The following is a 12,803-nucleotide window of genomic DNA, read 5'->3' as shown; positions in this document are numbered from 1 at the left end:
TCAATAGATTTTATGTCTGCTCAGTAGTTTTACAGAGAGTTGAGTTTCCTAATTGATTTAATTACACTTTTACATGCTAGGTTTTCCATTTGTGTATTTTTTCCAAGTTTACACTAAGTAGAACAAAATAAAATTAGATGTAATTAGTTACTAAATCCTCAACTTGATCTTCAAAGATTTTTGAATTTCTCATTTATTGCACAAAATCAACATAATTTCACTTACATAAAATTCCTTATCCACTGGCATCGAATTCCAATGTGAGTGCTAATAACATTTATGATTACTTTGAATTTAATACATTTGTTTCCATGATGAAACATATGCATGAATCTGGGATTAATGACCCAAATTTAATAACCATATTGCCACATTCAAATATTCATGAATATTATCATAGCCAACATATCCTCATAGGCATGTATTTGCTGATAAAAGAGCAATAAATTTGAATGGCTTGGCATTAATTCCAAAATCATTCTTCCATACTTGCAAACTCATACCACAAAATTTCAAAACAGAAACCACCCATATTAATGTCAACACTACTGAGTCCTATACCAACAAAAGTGCTACAAGAATAACATGACAATTCCAAGTAATCAAATATAATGATGCTATCAGAAAACTGTTTCATTTCTATACTGCAAAAACAACAAAGATTTAAATGTCTGAAACTTTTTCATCAGTTCACAGTTAATATTTCATTAGATATTAAAACACTGCTTTCTTTTGAAATAATTATAACTAAAGACTTCTGAAAGATATAAACACAACCAACTTTATAAAATAAAAATGGCATTAGAATGTTTGCCTTATTGAATTAAAGCATTTACTTTAATAAGTCAATCATCAAGGATCAAGAGTAGATATGGTGGGCACCTGGGTGGCTCAGGGGGTTAAAGCCTCTACCTTCGGCTCAGGTCATGATTCCAGAGTCCTGGGATCCTCTCTCTCTGCCTGCCTCTTTGCCTACTTATGATCTCTGTCTGTCAAATAAATAAAATCTTAAAAAAAAAGAGCAGATATGGTAAAATTAAAACAAAAGTTATGTGCTTTCTATTTTGAAATTATAAAAACTTTTTAAAAGTTCCTATTTTATCTAATAAAGACACACTTGATAAATATTGGTTTTCTGGTTATTTTATGTCAATAAAACTTTTCTTTCTAATAGAGCAACAGACTTTTAAGATATTCTATTTCAGTGATGATGATATCACAAAACTCAGTTTTCAGTACGTCACTAATGGCTATCATATTGAAGAAACTTAAGGAAACATTTTTAGCATATGGAAGCTTTAGATCAGTTTATTGCCTTTAAATTCATTATCATCATCATCATATACTGTGCATCATATAATACATACTTTATTATTTTTAACTCTATTATCAACTATGTCTGGGAATTATCATCATCAACGTTACAGATTTTGAAATTGAAACTTAACCATATTAACTTGAGCAAAGTCACAGGAATACAGAAAAGCTCCAATTTAAGCCTGCATCTACCTAATTCAAAAGCTATGTTCTTTTACCAAAATTCAGTGAATTCTTCCAGAATCATTCTTAAACTGCTACTTTAAAATATTTTCATTCTTAGATGCAATTCCCTTAAATAAGATACCATAATGGTCATGGATAAGTATGAAGGGTATAAAGTTTTTAATGATAAAGAAATGAAATCATAAATGGAATTAAATTTAAGTATAAAGGAAAGTTAAATGATTTCCTAAGTATATTTATTTATGTAAATGAAAAATTTATTCAAAAATCAATGGTATTGGGGCACCTGGGTGGCTTATTCGGTTAAGCCTCTGCCTTCAGCTCAGGTCATCATCCCAGGATCCTAGGACCAAGCCCCATATCAGGCTCCCTGCTCAGCAGGGAGTCTGCTTATCCATCTCCCTCTGTCCCTCCCCCCACTCATGGTCTCTTTCTCCCAAATAAATAAAATCTTTTAAAAAATCAATGGTATTAGAAAATAAGAGTTCTAATAGTTTCATATTATGTGATATCCTACATTACAGTTTCAATGCAAGATACATAGTGCTTTTGTTCTGCTGCTGTTTTAGTTTTATTTTTTTATATTTTTAAAGATTTTATTCATTTATTTGACAGAGATAGAGAGAGAGAGATCACAAGTAGGCAGAGAGGCAAGGAGATGGGGGGGGAAGCAAGCTCACCGCTGAGCAGAGAGCCTGATGTGAGGCTCGATCCCAGGACCCTGAGATCATCACCTGAGCTGAAGGCAGAGGCTTAACCCACTAAGCCACCCAGGCGCCCTGTTTTAGTTTTAGAGTACAGAAATTATCAATCAAAAAGTTTATTTTTTCAGTGAAAGTTAATTACATCATAAAAATGATTATTGGTTATAAATAAATGAAATTAGATCACAGGATTTTAGGCAGTGTGTTAACCTGCTCGGTCTGTCATAAGAGTACCACAGGTTGGGTACGCAAATAGAGATTTTTCTCTCATATTTGTGGAGACAAGAAGTCCAAGAACAAAATGGTGGATAATCTGGTTGCTTGTGAGCTCTCATTTCTTGGCTTGCAGACAGCTTAGGGTCCCGTCTATATGATATCAAACAATACCTTTAAGAATATAATTGTGATTAATGAACCATAATTACATTCTTAAAGGTCTTGTTTCCAAATATAGTTTCATTGGGGCTTAGGGCATCAACATGTGAACTGGAGGGAGACCCAATTCATTCTGTAACAGGTAAAAATGACAAGAAACATTAAGCATATTATTTCAAATACAGGGATAAGAACTTTATTACAAACTATAATACCTGTTTTTAAAAGTTTTTAAAACATATGGCATTGTTATGGGCTGAACCATGTGCCCCAAAAAGTCATATGTTGAAGCCCTTATACTTGGTACTTTGGAATGTCACTCTATTTGGAGTCAAGGACTTTAATGAGGCAATTACAATAAAGTGAGGCCATTATGATGGGCCCTAAACAAAAAACTGGTGTCCTTATATGAAGATGAAATTTGGATACACAGAGAGACACCAGGGGTGTGTACACTCAGAGGAAAGACCAGAAGAGGACACAGAGAGAAGATGGCTGTCTGTAAGCCAAGCAGAGAGGCCTCAGAAGAGAACATCTGCTAACACCTTGATCTTACACTTCCAACCTCCAGAACTGTAGGAAAATAAATTTGTTGTTTAAGCCTTCCAGTCTGTTACGGTAGCCAGAGCAAATTGATATGGGCATGAAGGAATAAATGCCTTAATAATTAGTTATTTTTAAGAATTCATGGGGCATCTGGGTGGCTCAGTGGGTTAAAGCCTCTGCCTTCGGCTCAGGTCATGATCTCAGGGTCCCGGGGTCGAGCCCCTCATCAGGCTCTCTGTTCTGCAGGGAGCCTACTTCTCCCTCACTCTCTGCCTGCCTCTCTGCCTACTTGTGATCTCTGTCAAATAAATAAATAAATAAAATCTTTATTTAAAAAGTAAGAATTTATAATTAAAATTATCAATGAAGTTCAATGTGTAACTTTCATAGTATATACTCCACTTTTTTCCAACTTGATCCTCTCACCAGTTGAACCTTCTCTCCTGGAATGCAAATGCTTTACCTTTCCTTCTTTTATCCCTAATTCTTCATATTTCACAACATTTTCTCCATTTCTATATGACTATCCTAAGACCCAGTTTCAACATTTTATTCCTTTTGCCACACAAGCTCAGAAAACAAAGCTCTGTGAAAGACGTTAATAAATAAATATTTTAATGAACATTGGCCCCATTCTGTGCTATCAAGGATCCTGTGTGTTAGAGATGCCAGATGAGTGAGATGTGCTTCCTACCCTCAACATGCACACAAACTGGGGGGTACACTGACTCAAGAATAAGTCAGTGGTATTGAAAAATAATTTACAAAGTAAAACACAGCTGTGCTCTTTTCCTTAACTGATATAATCTTTCTCATTCTCAACCAGGTTGGGTACAAAGAGGGAGAAAACACGGATTTGAATGTTCACATATTTTCAAGTCCTCTAACTTCAACAGTCTCCTTATAGTAACTATGTTTTTTGGGATAAGCAAATGAAATTTCAGACCTCCCCATGTCCCCACACAATGGCATTCTGGGAAGAGGCAGATTTATTGTGTAGTAAATGATGCTTTGACTTCAGATTTCATCACTTTCATGAGTCTCTTCTAAAGCCATGTTTCTAAAGTTTGTATTTTTGATATTATTTTATAAAGGAGGAATCTCCAAATTGTAAGGCCTCTCAGATCAACCTTACATGAAGCTTACATGAAGTAGGTGAGAGGAACCCTTGTACCTCTAAAAGCAGGTTTGTGATTACTTTTCTGGATCGATAGTCCCTTTGCCTAGAGTCTAGATGCCATGTGGGCAATTGCTGCTGGGGTCTGATATGAGGATCTTGCATTTCTAGTCCTACCTGATCGAGAACCAAAAGGTCCCTCCTAACTGCCTCAGCCACAGTCTGGTCCTCATATATTTGTCTTTCATACTATGGCATCAGAACCGCCCAATCCTATCCTTCTGCCTCTTCAGTGGAATCTGTCTCATTTAATTCACTTCCATAACAGGCTGCCTGGGTCTTAACTCAGTCCCCTTTAGGGACTTAGAAACTTCTAGATTCCTTAAAAGTCACAAGAGACACAAGCCAGTTTTGACCATTCATGTGGTAGAGCCTAAGAAATGAAGATAGAATAATTGGCTCAGTTCCATGACTAAATTTATTTAAGTTTTTATTTCAATTTGAGTTAGTTAATATACAGTGTAATAATAGTTTCAGGGGAACAAGATAGTGATTCAACACTTCCATACAACACCGGGTGCTCACTGCAACAAGTGCAGTCCTTAATCCCCATCACCTATATAACCAATCCCCCAACCAAACCCATCTGGTAACCATGTTTGTTCACTATAGTTAAGAGATGTTTCTTGGTTTGCCTCTTTTTTTCTTCCCTTTCTCATTTGTTTCATTTCTTAAATCCCACATATGAGTGAAATCATTGGTATTTGTCTTTCTTTGACTTAATTCATTTTGCATTATACTCACTAGCTCCATCCATGTTACTGCAAATGACTAGATTTCCTTTTTATGGCTGGGTAATATTTCATTGAGACAGAGAGAGAAAGAGAGAGAGAGAGAGAAAGTGTGTGTGTGTGTGTGTGTGTGTGTGTGTGTTTGTACACCATTTATGTATCAATTCATCAACTGATGGACACTTGGGCTATTTCCATAATTTGGCAATTGTAAATAATGCAGCTATAAACAGCAGGGTGCATGCATCCTTCTGAATTCGTATTTTTATATTCTTTGGGAAAATACCTAGTAGTGTGATTGCTGAATTGTAGGGTAGTTAGTTCTATCTTTAATTTTTTGAAGAATCTGCATGTTTCTCAGAGTGGCTGTAAGAGTTTACATTACCCAAAACAGTGCAAGTGGGTTCCCCTTTCTCCACATCCTCAGCAATACCTGTTGTTTCTCGTGTTGATTTTAGCTATTCTGCTAGGTGTGAGGTGATACCTCATTGTACTTTTGATTTGTGTTTCCGTGATTACCAGAGAATTTGAAGACATTTTCATGTGTTTATTGGCCATCTATATGTCTTCCTTGGAAAAATGTCTATTCATGACTTTTGCCATTTTTTCATTGAATTATTTATTTTGGGGGTGTTGAGTTGTATAAGTTCTTTATATATTTTGGATATTTATCTTTATAAGACAGGCCATTTGAAAATATTTTCTACTATGCAATAGGTTGTATTTTAGTCTTGTTGATTGTTTCCTTAGCTGTGCAGGAGATTTCTATTTTGATGTAGTCCCAATAGTTTATTTTTGTTTTTATTCCCCTTGCTTCAAGAGACATATTTAAAAGAAATTGCTATACCTGATATCAAAGAGGTTATTGCCTATGTTCTCTTATAGGATTTTTTATGCTTTCAGGTCACACATTTATGTCTATAATCCCTTTTGAATTCATTTTCTGACTTGTGTAAGAAACTGGTCCAGTTTCTTTCATTTGCATGTTGCTGTCCAGTTTTCCCAACATTTGTTGAAGAAATAGTCTTTCTTCCATTAGATATTCTTTTCTGTTTTTTTTTTTTTTTCAAAGATTGGCCTTATAATTGTGGGCTTATTTCTGCATTTTTTTTTCTGCTCCATTGATGGACGTGTCTATTTTTGTGCCAGTACCATACTATGTTGATAATTACTGCTTAGTAATATAACTTGAAGTCTGTAATTGTGATGCCTCCAGCTTTGCTTTGCTTTTCCAAGATTGCTTTGGCTATTCAAGTTCTTTTGTGGTTATGGACATATTTCAGGATTGTATGTGAAAACTGTGAAATCTGTGAAAAATGTTGGTGTTTTGATAGGGGCTGCATTAAAAGTATAGACTGCTTTGAGTAGTACAGATATTTTAACAAAATTTTTCTTCCAATCCATGAGCATGGAATGTCTTTCCACTTGTTTGCCTTGTCTCCAATTTCTTTCACTAAACTTGTAGTTTTTGGAGTACAAGGCTTTCACCTCTTTGGTTAGGTTTATTCCTATGTTATCTTAATGGTTTTGGTACAACTGTCAAAAGGACTGATTCCTTAATTTCTGTTTTTGCTGCTTCATTATTAGTATATAGAAATTCAATAGATGTCTATATGTTAATTTTGTATCCTGCTACTTTACAGAATTTGTGTATCAGTTCTAACAGTTTTTTTGGTAAGGTCTATCAGGTTTTTCTATATATAGCATCATGTCATTTGCAAATAGTGTAAGTTCTACTTCTTCCTTGCCAATCTGGTAGCTTTTTAATTCTTTTTAGTTCTTTTTGTTGTCAGATTACTGTAACTAGGACTTCCAGTATTATGTTGAATAGAAGTAGTGAAAATGGACATTCCTGTTTTGCTCCTGACTGTAAAAGAAAAACTCTCAGTTTTTCCCCATGTAGGATTATGTTGGCTGTGGGTTTTTCAAACATGGCCTTTATTATGTTTAGCTAGATTCCCTCTAAACCTACTTTATTGGGGGATTTTTTTTTTAACCATGAATAGATGTTGTACTTTGTCAAATGCTTTTTCTGCATCTACCAAAAGAATCATATAGTCCTTTTACTTTCTCTTATTGATGTGATGTAACACACTGACTGATTAGCAAATGTTGAACTAAGCTTGCAACCCAGGAATAAATCCCACTTGATTGTGGTGAATGATTTTTAAATTTTTGTTGAATTTGGTTTGCCAGTATTTTATTGAGGATTTTTGGATATTTTTCATCAGAGATGAAGTTCTCTTTTTCTGTCGTATCTTTATCTGGTTTTGGTATAGGGTAATGCTGGTCTCAAGGAATGAATTTGGAAGGGTTTTTTTTTCCCCATTTCTATTTTTTGATATAGTTTGCAAAGAATAGGTATTAACTCTTCATTAACTGTTTGGTAGAATTCACTTGAGAAGCTGTCCATTTCTGGACTTTTTTGTTTGTTGGGAGTTTTTGATTACAGATTCAACTTCTTTGCTTGTTATCAGTCTGTTCAAATTTTTTATTTCTTTCTGATTCAGTTTTGCTGATTTATAGGTTTCTAGGAATTTATCCCTCTCTTTTAGGTTGTACAATTTATTGGCATATAGTTTTTCATAATATTCTCTTATAATTTTATATTTCTGTAGTGTTGGTTGTTATTCTTTCTCTCATTTCTGATTTATTTGGGTCCTTCCTATTTTCTTTTCAATAAGTCTGGCTACAGATTTATCAATTTTATTAATTTTTTCAAAATACCAACCCCTGGTTTCATTCATGTGTTCTATTGTTCCTTTTGTTTCTATATCATCTAATGATGATAGCATTTTTGTTCTGCTTTAAGAGCATTTAAATTCTGCTCTAATTATTATTTCCTTCCTTCTGTTGGCTTTAGGTTTTATTTGTTTTTTTTTTTTTCTCCTAGTTCCTTTAAGTAGAAAGTTAGGTTGTTTGAGATTTTTCTTGCAACTTGAGGTACGCCTGTATTGCTATATATTTCCATATTAGGACCTCTTTTCCTGCAACCCAAAGGTTTGAGACCACTATGTTTTCATTTTCATTTGTTTTCATGTATTTTTTAATCTCTTCTTTGATCTCCACGTTGACTCATTCATAGTTTAGTAGCATTTTATTTAACTTCTATGTATTTGTTGTCTTCCCAAATTTTTTTCTTGTGGTTGCCTTCTAGTTTCCTAGTGTTATGGTCATAAAAGGTGCATGGTATGACTTCAGTCTTGTATTTGTTGAGGTTTGTTTTGTGGCCTAAGGTGTGATGTATTCTGGAGAATGTTCCAAGTGAACTTGAAAAGAATATGAATTCTGCTGTTTTAGATCGGAATGTTCTGAATACATCTCTTAAGTCCATCTGGCCCAGTATGTCATTCAAAGCCATTTTTCCCTGTTGATTTTCTGTTTATATGATCTGTCCATTGATGTAAGTAGGGTGTTAAAGTCCCCAGCTATTATTGTATTATTATCGATTAGCTCCTTGATGTTTGTTATTAACTACTTTACGTATTTGGGTGCTCCCACGTTGGGTACATAAATATTTGCAATTGTTATATCTTCTTGTTGGATTGTCCCTTTCTTATTATATAGTGCCCTTCTTTGTCTCTTGTTACAGTCTTTATTTTAAAGTCCAGTTTGTCCAATGTAGGTATTGCTAATCTGACTTTCTTTTAACATCCATTTACATGTAAATATTTCTCTATCCCTTCACTTTCAATCTACAGGTGTCAATAAGTCTAAAATTAGTCTTTTGTACACAACATATAGCTGGGTCTTATTTTTTTCATCCATTCTGAGACCCTACATCTTTTGATTGGAGGCTTTAGTCCACTTACATTCAAAGTAATTATTGATATGTATTACCATTTTGCTACTTGTTTTGTGGTTGTTTCTGGATATTTTTCTCTGACCCCTTCTCTTTCTCTGTTTCACGTTTTGCTTATTTTTTTAGCAATATATTTGGATTTCTTTCTCTTTATTCCTTACATGTTTATTAGTGGTTTTTCATATATGGTTACCATTAAGTTTGTATATAACCTCTTCTGCAATATAGCAGTCTATATTAAATTGATGGTCATTTAAGTTTAAACCCGTTCTTTTCTCCTATCTTCTCCATGTTTCAGATATATATTAATATATTTTATATCTTTTTTTGGTGAGTTGGTTGACTTATTTTACAGAAATGTTCATTTTTACTGCTTTTGTTTTTTTTTTAAAGATTTTATTTATTTATTTGAGAGAGAAACAGTGAGAGAGAGCATGAGCGAGGAGAAGGTCAGAGGGAGAAGCAGACTCCCCATCGGAGCTTCGAGCCCGATGCAGGACTCGATCCCGGGACTCCAGGATCATGACCTGAGCTGAAGGCAGTCATCCAACCAACTGAGTCACTCAGGCACCCCTGCTTTTGTGTTTCTTGCATTTGTACTGTCACTTTTGGTCTCTCCTTTCCACTCAGAGAGTCCCTTTTAATATTTCTTGCAGAGCTAGTTTAGTGGTCACAAACTCCCTTAGTTTTTGTTTGCCTGGGGCAATGCTTATCTCTCCTATTCTGAATGATAGCCTTGCTAGATAGAGTATTCTTGGCTTCAGATTTTTCCCAGTCAGCCAACTGAACATATCATGCCACTCCCTTCTGGCTTGCCAAGTTTCTGTTGAAGAATCCCTAGCTAGCCTTATGGGTTTTCTCTTGTAAGTCAATGACTTCTTTTGTCTTGTTGCTTGTAAGATTTTTTTCTTTATCACTATATTTAGCAAATTTAATTAGAGTATGTCTTGGTGTTGGCCTGCTTTTGTTGATTTTGTTGGGGTTTCTCTGTACCTCCAGGATTGGGATGTCTATTTCCTTCTTGAGAATAGGGAAGTTTTCAGCTATTATTTCTTCAAATATATTTTCTGCCCCCTTTTCTCTCTTCTTCTTCTTCTGAGATTCCCATAACACCAATATTTTACACTTGATAGGGTCACTGAATTCCCTAAGTTTATTCTCATTTTGCCTAATTCTTTCTTCTCTCTTTTGTTCAGCTTCATTGTTTTCCATCTCATTGTCTTCAAGGTCATTAATTCAGTCTTCTGCTTCTTCCAGCCTGGTAGTCATTGCATCAAGTGTGTTTCTAATCCCATTTATTGCAGTCTTCATCTCTGATTCTTTTAAATTCTTTTATCTCTGTGGTTAAGGGTCTCCCTGATGTCTTCTATTCTTCTCTCAAGTACAGTGAGTGTCCTTATGATCATTGCTCTACATTCTCCATCAGGCATATTACTTATCTCTGTTTCACTTAGATCTTTAAGTCTCTGCCTGCTTCTTCTATTAGAAAAGCCAGTTATTTCTCCTACTCCTGAAATTAACAGCCTTATGAAGAAAAGGTCACATAGTTCCCAGGACCTGGCTCTTCAGGGAGTGCCTCTGATGTGTGCTGCATGTGTGCTGCCATTATGTCCTGGCCACTTTATTCTTCAGGCTAGTCATCTGCAGAGGCTTTCCTTGTGTGCTGCAGGAAGTGTTTGATCCTGGCCTGAATGTGGCAAGTTTTAACTAGGTATGCATTGGTCTACTTGTGAAGAGACCAGTCACCACCTCCACTGGAGCTGAGGTTTTGCAAAACTATCTGGTCAGGAGAAATGGTATTGAAAGGGGTTTCTGCTGGGTTTCAGGAGGTAAGATCTGCTGGGCTGGAACTGATGCAAGTATGACTGAGAAGGGAAGTCTCACTGGAGTGCAGGGCAGGAGGCTTAGTATGAGCAAGTGAGATAGCCAGCATCATTGCTATGCCACTTCCCACTGGTGGCTCTGTGTTTATGGTGAGGGGCAGGGGAGAAAAATGGCACCAGCAAGCTCCTTTGTTCCTGGAGAGGTATCTCTGTGAATGTTGCTTCTCAGTGACACACTGAGAACAAATGATCTCCCCAGTGTGTGCCCCAGTTGTTCTTGAGCTCACTGTTTCCATACCAGATGCCCTCAAGTTGTTTGTCTGCCTTCACTGCTAGAGCAGCACGGTGCTTTCCAGATGGTATCACAGAAAGCCCACTAGCCTTTAAAACTGCAGGGTTAGAGTCCCACTTAATTCAAGAACTCATAAAATTCTGCCCCTCTCATTTTCTGAACCAATGGCTATGAGGAAACAATCTTCTTTTGTGTTCCCCTGTGTGTTCCCTGCTCTCTTGCCCTTCTCAGTGACCCTGGCTTGCTCCCCGCTGCAGCACCTGGGATCTACTTCTCCCCTAAACCACATCACCACACTTCCTACCTTCTTCAACATGGCCTCTTCTCTCCCTTTAGTTGTATAGTTCTGTCAGTCTTCAGGTCAATCTCTGGGGTATTTAGGATGATTTGATAGTTATCTGGTTGTGTCCATGTAACAAGGTGAGTCTAGGGTACTCCTATTCTGCTATCATATTCCTGTTTCTCTGTACCATGTTTAATTTTTTAAGACCATAGGATGCAAGGGACTCAAAAATTCTGACCTGGAAATTAATAAAACTTGAACTACTTGAATTTTTCATTTGCATTCCAGCTATAGGATTCCTCCTGTTATCTTTCATTGCCACCCCTACTAACGTAGGTACACATCTCTGGCCAGCTATGGAGTAGATTCCATATAGAAAGAAGTAATGATATAAAAACACAGTAATATATTTCAAAATACATGAACCTATTGCATAAATAATTACAAGCAACAATGCTATTTTAATGGTACTGAAGGATGGTTAAATGGAATAGTAACATGGCTTACAGATGTTCCAGTGCATAAGGATACTACAAATAGAGGCAAAAGAAGTAATATAAATTCACCAGTACTCTCCTCAAACTTTCAATGAACACTGCTTTTCCATTTCTTGAACACTCATCATTTAATCTCTACAGAGGAACACAGACATTGTAATGACAAATATTTTTCTTTTATTTTCTGTCAACCATTTATGGAAATTTTTACCTGTGTATTATTTTAATACTAAATGACTTAACTATGCAGACTAAAAATTCATAATATATCTTGAGATTATACTAACAGTATTCTGAGAAATAAACTTATTGGTTTCATCCCTTTGTACTTCCATGGAGTAATGTATTTGTCTAGGTGAGAAACCACAAAATGAGACCATGGACCAGAAGAAATAAGTATCACCTGAAAATCCTTATAAATGCAAATTAACATCATAAACTCTGTGGGTAAGGGCCAGCAACCTGTTTAAAATGCTATCACAAAGATTTGGATAGATGATAAAGCTTGAGAATGAATGCCTTAGATTATCAATTTAATGGCCCATGAAAAGCTTATTTTTTATTATTTATATATTTCACAGTATTATGTATATAGTGGAAACTAAGTAAATATATTATAAAAAGATAATAATACCAAAATCAATCTATATACTTATCTACCCATCTACTTATGTATCTATCCAGGCCATAATAACATGTTTATATTAGTACATCCATGCTCTTACTTGAGAAATTCAAGAACTGATGAATGTTGAAAATGAAGTTGAGTCACCCTTTCAGTATTATCCTTAGGTGAGGACTGACTTGAATGAATTCCAGGTGGCATTTTTCCACTCAAGTGGAGCATCACATCGTATATGGTCTTATTATATTTAGAAAAGTCACTCTGTCTGGAAAATTTTTTGGATGATGAGGGTGATGAGTAGAATTGTATTTTAAACACTTCCCTATGAGGAAACAATTTTAAAATTAAAAAAAAACTCAACATGTTATGTTATGAAAAAAATGTTCAATGACTAAATAAAGTTCAATTTAAAATCAAATAAGAAATTACAAAATTCACCTTATAT

The 12,803-nt window shown here is 35.3% G+C and overlaps 1 protein-coding gene across 1 annotated transcript in view; it reads right to left on the bottom strand.

Moving 5' to 3' along the window:
• CFAP47 (cilia and flagella associated protein 47) overlaps positions 1–12,803 on the bottom strand; it is a 546,720-nt gene that overhangs the window by 352,236 nt on the left and 181,681 nt on the right. The window contains exon 30 of the mRNA XM_059157736.1: positions 12,459–12,680. Within this exon, the coding sequence (XP_059013719.1) occupies positions 12,459–12,680 (222 nt within the window). The remainder of the gene's footprint in view (positions 1–12,458; positions 12,681–12,803) is intronic.

This window comes from Mustela lutreola, chromosome X, assembly GCF_030435805.1.
Source record: "Mustela lutreola isolate mMusLut2 chromosome X, mMusLut2.pri, whole genome shotgun sequence".
NCBI lineage: Eukaryota > Metazoa > Chordata > Mammalia > Carnivora > Mustelidae > Mustela > Mustela lutreola.
The sequence above is the reverse complement of the archived record's forward strand: the minus strand, read 5'-3'. Positions and strand labels throughout refer to the sequence as shown.